At 40.7% G+C, this 7,500-nt stretch overlaps 2 protein-coding genes across 4 annotated transcripts in view; one reads left to right on the top strand and one right to left on the bottom strand.

The window, feature by feature from the left end:
- LOC138011522 (uncharacterized) overlaps positions 1-955 on the top strand; it is a 14,823-nt gene extending 13,868 nt beyond the window's left edge. For all 3 annotated transcript variants that reach the window (XM_068858567.1, XM_068858565.1, XM_068858566.1), the window contains one exon: positions 1-955. This exon is cut by the window's left edge and continues 995 nt beyond it. The gene's annotated coding sequence lies outside the window, so the exon portion shown is untranslated.
- A 153-nt stretch (positions 956-1,108) lies between these two features.
- The window catches only part of LOC138011523 (uncharacterized), a 14,981-nt gene continuing 8,589 nt past the window's right edge, over positions 1,109-7,500 (bottom strand). The window contains exons 5-8 of the mRNA XM_068858568.1: positions 6,603-6,830; positions 6,038-6,289; positions 5,091-5,300; positions 1,109-4,252 (exon numbers count right to left, since the gene is read on the bottom strand). Coding sequence (XP_068714669.1) covers positions 3,887-4,252; positions 5,091-5,300; positions 6,038-6,289; positions 6,603-6,830 — 1,056 coding nt within the window. The 3' untranslated portion in view covers positions 1,109-3,886. The remainder of the gene's footprint in view (positions 4,253-5,090; positions 5,301-6,037; positions 6,290-6,602; positions 6,831-7,500) is intronic.

Here is a 7,500-nt window from a genome sequence, read left to right as displayed (position 1 = left end):
CAAAATTAAGACAGCGTGGGGAAAAGGATCAACCACCGAAACTCCTATGCTACATAAAATGGCTTAAAAACGTCGTTAGCTTTTTTTTTTTTGTTTTGTTTTGAAAATGCCAAAAATTTGGGTCGGTCGGACGACGCGAAACGGAGAAAAAAAAAGGGGATGGCCTTATTGGATGTTTTGGTGTGTAGTATCGCTGAGTATTCAGTTCTATTCCGCCCTACTGGGCTCGTCAAAAGACAGTACAACGCGTAAAAATACTCAGCGATACTACACACCAAAACATCTAATAAGAGATATATATATATATATATATATATATATATATTACAAAATTTGTAAATTACTAGTTGTGCCCATGCTACTGTACGTTCCGCCTCTCAATTCACTATGTAAATAACGTATGCTGAGTATTCTATGAATTTACACTGCATAGTTAACGCAAAACAGAGCTAACAGAGCTAACAGACTTGACAGCGTTAGAATCTCATCGGAAAGTTCCCGTGCACTTACTCTTCTATTTTTCATCGGCTTTTGCCTGATAGCTAAATTGTGAAAGCCAAAAATTAGTGAGAATCCAGTATGGTTAATTTTATCAAAACGCCAAATCTTATATAGCCGTTTGCTGCAAATGTTGGAGTTAATTCCTATTCATTAAAAAAGGAAAGTGTACGACTGCCCTTTCGGTTCAGAACAACGCAAAGAGTACACCTAATCGTCATGATCTCACTCTCGTTGTATAACCATATGTCTTTGAACTCAGTTCAAAGAAATGAATTATATAAAACCAAACAAATTGTCCTCCTCATTCGATTTAGCACACACAAGAAAACTTGTGGCAACCGCCGGGCGACATCAATAGGTTTAAATTCTCACAGAGTTAAAAGAATTGCTACTTCAGCTCGAGCTGTTAAAATTTATAAAAAGAAATAAATACTAAATTGTGCTAAGCTAGTTTAGTTGCTTTTGTTTTTTCTGTGTCTTTGAGTTGTCATCATCTTATTGGTCAATATTGCACGCTTTCGTCAGCATGCACGTGCGCACAATCCACTCCGCAGATCCGTCTCAGCTGCAGGCAAACGTCGTTATTAACATAAAAATCCTTACATTTTATGTCGTAAACGGTGCAGTGTTTGTATTTTGTGAGACAAAATGTGGAGAGTAACACACAGCAAGCACGTAAACCGTGCATCTTTCAAGAAAAAAGCAAGAACTCATGGCATATTTTAGGTTAAAAAGTTACAGTTTGTAAGTATATATGGCAGCAAGCGCTTTGTCTTTGTAAGTGTGTTGCTCGTTTATTGAATTTAATTTATTTGGCTTTTTCTCACATGCTCCCCCACTTTGCTGAATAGGTTATGTTAAAGAGTCTTCTTAAGGAAATCACGCGCTACAGTCGCCTCATTCAGGTTTGTATATAGGTTATGTCGTTGGTGCAGCCAGTTTAAGTTTGCGAGCCGAGGGATTCACTTTTCATGTTTCATTCAAAGCAAAGTGGGTGTAAAATGCACATGAATTTATTCTTTGAAATTTATTCTTTGAAATCTTGTTGACAGACAATTTTTATCGTTTTGGATGAAATGACATTGACTAATAATTATTACACTTTTCGTGTTTGTATGTTGTAGTTTCAGACAGCGTGGCCTAAGAAAATAAATCCCGTATTCAGCGGCAAATTTATGTTTATTTTACTTCTTGATGAGAAATTCTGTTGAATTTCTCTCAATATGAAAGTGAATTTCTTTACACTGTTATCTTGTTGCTCTTGGAGCTATACTGTATCATGATCCAAAGATTATCCAGATCTAGTCTAATTTTAACGAGTGCACAAACCAATTTCATTTTAATTTTGTTAAAATTTATTACATTTCATTCAAGAATCAATGATTTTCACTGCTGACTCAATAGGCCACATGATATATTAAAATTCAGCTTGAAAGAGAGGTTTAGAGGACAAAGACAAACGAAAGTGGATGATATGCAAATATTTGTCACATTCATTCCAACGTGTTGCTATATTGTTTTTGTCCTCTGTGCCTCGCTATCAAGCTGAGTATTTTATATTTCGAAAATGGCCCATTACAGCTATGCACAATGCCAACAGATCGTTACCAAAGAATCGGAGGGCTCTTTAGGCTCGATTTCCGCCGCTCACTCGAGTTCGGGTATCCTCGGGAGTGAGCGCTGGCTCATTTCCCGAAACAGCGGCTGGTAATCGAGTCTAAGGGCTCTTGGGACGAGGATGAACAGATCACTCCTAACTTGTCGTGCGAGTGACGCGCGTCATAAAATCGAGTAAATGTGGATACGCAAACTACTCGACTCTGTTGCGTATCACTTGAGAGATTGAAATGATTTTGTTTGGGAGGTAGACGGAGAGGACTTGGTTATATTAACTTCAACCACAGACAAATGTAAAACGCTAGTACAACGCTAACCAAATGCTAACGCACGGATGGCCTCCCACGCAGTTATATCATACATCATATCATACATCTTTATTTACCCTCGGATTTTTAGAGTAGCTTGGTGTAGCTAATATCTCCGAGCATTTACCCTCCCAACCATGATACACCACAGAAGACAGACCACAACACCGGGAACTACATGCCCTGCTCTTTGCGACAAGTGTGCGGGTTCTTTTACGTCCCGCAGGATTATGAAGGATTACGAACAAGACGGGAGCTCCGGCTTATCGTCCTTATCCGAGAACACTAGAGAGTCTAACCATTTGCAGATGTCATACCTTTAAAGGCACCACTTTCTCCTCAGTTATTTTAAGACCCTGAGTGTTGGTCCGGCTGCGGTTGAACTCACGACCTCCCGCGTAACAGCCCGGTGCTCAACCAACTGAGCCACCGGTGCGCGGTGTCGTTTATTCACCTCCTCCCTACCAACGACTGCTTACCCGACAGCATTCCTTTCTTACAGTCTGACCTGCGAGGCGCACTGGCCAATCATGATCCAGTCGTTGTCTAATGATGGGCAACTAACTTAATGCTTATAAAGAATTCGGTTAATGTAGAGTGTCTAGATTTTCATTTCATTACGACCGCGGGTGCTCTTGGGGGTTCCAGATTACTCAAGATGTGTCTAGATTTTCCTTTTATTAAAATGAATCGCGAGCGGTCGATCGACTATCGCGAATCGATCGTGAATAATCACGGGTGTTCTTGGGGGTTTCAGGTTGTTCGTCATGTTTCCTTAAATGCAGCAAGTTAGATGCAGGTCCAATTTGAATCTTACATATTAATTGAATCTATCGAACGACCTGTCACGATTAGCTATGCTACCTGCGGGTCTCTCTCATTGTCAGTTGATAATTTTAAGAAAGAAAGCAGCTTCATGTACTTAAGCCAAAAGCAATGCCAACCTAGCAAATAGTTAGCAAAGGCTTAGACTTAAAGGGACACTTTGGATGTCTAATTTGCTGCCTTTCTGGAGCACTGGCGATCCAGCCTCGTTCTCAGTCGTCCTCACGCGAATCAAATGTGACGTCACCGGTCACGCGGAAGATTCTCCGAGGACGGCCTTGTGCTATCGCCCCGGCCCTAAGTCTCGCGCCTCTTGCGATTAAGCGCTGAAAGGCCTGGGAACGAGGCTGCCCGCGATCATGATAAAATGAAAATATAGACACTCTACATTAACAGGCTTCAGTTACCATTGTGGACAGTATACATTATTTGGGTGGAGGATGGGTTGGAAAGTGTGCTAAATGTGAAACGTTGAGGGTGATTTTTCAGGTTATACAACTAATTAGCTGTACAAATAACTAACCACGTGAAAATGGCAAGATCTTTGTACTGTTTTTGATGTATTCCAAACGGTTTGAGCAAATGGGACGTTTAAGTTGTTTTCGGTTTTCATTTAAGTTGGTTTATCTTCAGTGCTACACAAACTCGTCACAACCAACGCCTTGAGGGTTTTTCTTACAAGCGATGTAATCTTTAATGTGCTCCTCCAAATAGTCCAGCGGAAACTCTCCTTCGCGCAGAATCTCGTAATGGAAATCTTTCAGGGAAAAGTCATCACCCAACTCCCTCTCGGCCAAAGCTTTCATTTCAGATATCTTCATTTCACCAATCATGTAGCTTGTTACAAATCCTGGCATGCTTTGCAGTCGCACGATATCTTTGTTGACTTGATGGTTGTTATCTTCCCACACGTATTCTTTATACATGTCTCGTATTTCGGACACTTCCTTTCCGTAATAGTTTAAGTCAATATCTGCTATAGGGCGTAAAGCATGGAGAATCTACAGAAGATGAAAAAAAAAAAAAAAAAAAAACAGAAAAAAACAGTTGCAAGAGAGCAAGTGGAGAAGCCGTAAAGTAAGTAGGACATTAAGACAACACCCAACCAGTTTCTCTAGCTGCGTCGCCTCACTTCACTTCTCGCGCATCTCTCAACAAAACGGCAAGCTACGCGGATTACATTAAAAAGTAGCCATATTTAACGTCGATAAATCTTACAGTAATTCAACTGAATTTTGTTTGTCCACGACCTGGAACAGTTCCTTTTTTGGCGTGAAGGATGTTGTGTTTGGATCACATGAAGGTTTGTTGTTATACTTTGGGGAATCTCACGTTGCAAGGATAAAGTGCTAGAGAGATGTTCAGTGGGCTTTTCGTTGTCAATCCGGTTGAATTTGTCGCTTATATTCCACAAAACGCCGTTTTAATCATAGGTAAAGGTACACCTTATTTAACGTCGGAAGTTCCTTTACTCTCTAGAGAGTACTCTCCCAGGAAGCCGACGGTGCGCTCATTTTTCCCCCCTCTTTCTGTCTGTGCTCCGTTTTAAGGGTATTTAAAGCTACCTAGGCTACACTGAAAGGAAAGAAGTCGAAACAAGGATGTGAGATCCAGGGATCGAACTCGGGACCTCTTGCACCAAGGCCGCGCACTAACCAACTGTGCCACCCTTGGCATGGCAGATATTTGGCCGCAATTCGACAAATGAATTGTAGCAACTGAAAATGTCCCAATGCCTTCAATGTATCAGACACTTCTAGTTAAAGGAGAGAGAGAAAGGTTAATTTACCATAGAAATACCTCCGAGTCGATACAAAAACCTCTTCTTTGCATATTTACCTGGTAGTACAGCATTCCATATTTCTGTCGCAGGATTGCAGCTTTGTCCGATGAGCCCTCAGTACTATAAAGTGTTGTATAGTTTGGAAACAGCTGATATTCACAGTACACTGCCCAGCCCTCAGTGATCCCTGTAAAGTAGTTTGCAGCGTTCATCCAAGCAATTGGATCCTTACAATCTCTTTGAAAATACTCCGTATAGCTCTGAACCTTTAGGATGTAAATCAAATCGCATTAGAGCGGTTTTCAATTGAGTGTCGAAAGTAATTAGATAATTACTTTGGTTTATGGTTACTTCACTCAGTGATTGGTTCAAATTTCTCGCAGCAAGTTTTCCAACCAATCAGAAATGAAACCAAAACCAATCGTCGCTCGCGCGTGCACATTTTCCCGCGCTTTGTGTCGGCTACATGTAATTACTTCGAGTTTTTATTGGTTTACTGGATTGTCTCCGTCCTTTTTGATTGGCCAAAGTTATTACTTTGGTTTTGGTTTTACGACACTCAATTGAAACTCGCTCTATCATCATTTTTGCTGTCACCGTATCTTCCGGCAGAGCGGTGGTCAATTCGGTCTAGCCTGATCCTGAAACTAAATTCACGCCGTTGTAACCTATACTTAACACCCCCATCTCCCTGCGGGCTTAGCGTTATAATCAATGAATCAGTCAAATGAAGCAATGGGTCGATCTATCTAAAAATCAACCAAAAAAAACATTAATCACTCTCCTTCCCAACACAAAGTAATGTTACATGTTGGCAAAAAAACTCGCGCAAAAAATAATCACATTTTGCCTTTTGGAACAATTTGTCATATATCCTTCTACTTACCATCTCGTAAAACTATTCCATGAAGAAAAAAAAAATTACTTTCGTCTCTGTTGCGCGAGAAAAATTCTGCGCACGTTTTTGCCCTTTATCTTTTAAAAAGAAATTATTCAATCAAACCTCTACATGATGTCCCGGAAGCTCGTGAACTGCGGTGGTGTATTCTGTCCACTTTGGTCCATAATTTTCTACAAAGAAAGGGAGCCCTTGGGATGCTTTGTACGAACAGTCTTTATTTCCAATAGAATAAGAATGAAATACAGCATGCCCGTGAAACCAAGGGATGACATCCATTGGACATTTAGGAATGCAGTTTTTCGGACCACTGTCGTAAAATAAATCCTTAAGGAAGGGCTTGAGTTGATCCCTGACCTGTTGTGCACAATAAACAAAAAGAGACCATGTAGACCATTTTACCTTGAATATCTGATTGCCTGATCTGACAATAAAATAACATGACAATGAAACTAAAAGAAGAATAAAGAAATGACATCAGATGAAATAAAAGAATAAACTGAACTTCTTAAAAGTCTACACTAAGTTCTCTGTCGAAAGCTCTATACACAATTTGACAGGATCCAAACAATAATATTAGGTTTTCTTCAGTAAACTGTTAACTTGTTTGCATTCTTTGCAAGAATTGCATCAGGTCTGCTCGTGTCTAGTTTCTTTTCTGGTTGGTTACCTTTTTAGTGCTGGTTATCCAAGACTCCATGGCTTCCCATCGTCTGGGACAATGTTCCTTAGCGCTGTCAGCATCAAAGCATTTCGTAAACGCCTTGTGATTATATTCGTCGTCAGGAAAAAGCTGCTTATTGAAATATCTGTCCCGTCCTTGAATGTCAGCAACGAACATGTCACGTGCTCTTTTCTCATCGTTAATGCGAGTGTACTCTTTAACAAGGTCCATGGTCTGTGGTTGAACAAAAAGCTTCCATCAGTTTAAGTACTCTCGCACAACAAAAGCGACATTCAGATTACGAGTAAGAGACCGAGTACGAGTTTTTTGTACTGGTATGCGCATTACAGTTAAACAACGAAAATTTCGCAATGCGCGTGCTCAGAACTGAGAACTCGTACTCGTCCTCGCACTCCATTCTCGTCACCAGAGCCTCGGGTCTATCTGGGAAACTCTGCGTAGATGAACATGCGCTGTAGGGTTCTTATAGCCAAAAATTGGCTATTTGAGTCTTACGGCGCCTGCTCACTCCTCTTGCTAACATGAATGCACCAATTAGAGACGCTTTTGATTGTTCTTCACGAAAACCAACGAGAAGACACTTTGTTTCAGGGTTCCCCAGAGCTCTTCTCTCCCTCGGTCAAGAGACGAGCTCTGGGGTCGAGATTGCCTCGCACTCCAATTTGAAGGTCGCTATGAACTGGGTTAAAGAGAGAATGACGTAAGAAAACGGATCCCCCATACAAGGGCCTGCTCTAATTATAGTTTTTTAAAATCTAATTTTAGCTACGCAGCTATTTTTAAAGAGGCAACTGATTGGCCAGTTGTAATGACGTAAGGAAATGTTAAATATGCGCGGCATTGGGAACGAGAACTTAAAATGGCTTTGCGAGAACTAAAAATA

The sequence above is a fragment of the Montipora foliosa genome, chromosome 7 (genome assembly GCF_036669935.1).
Source record: "Montipora foliosa isolate CH-2021 chromosome 7, ASM3666993v2, whole genome shotgun sequence".
Taxonomy (NCBI): Eukaryota; Metazoa; Cnidaria; class Anthozoa; order Scleractinia; family Acroporidae; genus Montipora; species Montipora foliosa.
The sequence above is the reverse complement of the archived record's forward strand: the minus strand, read 5'-3'. Positions and strand labels throughout refer to the sequence as shown.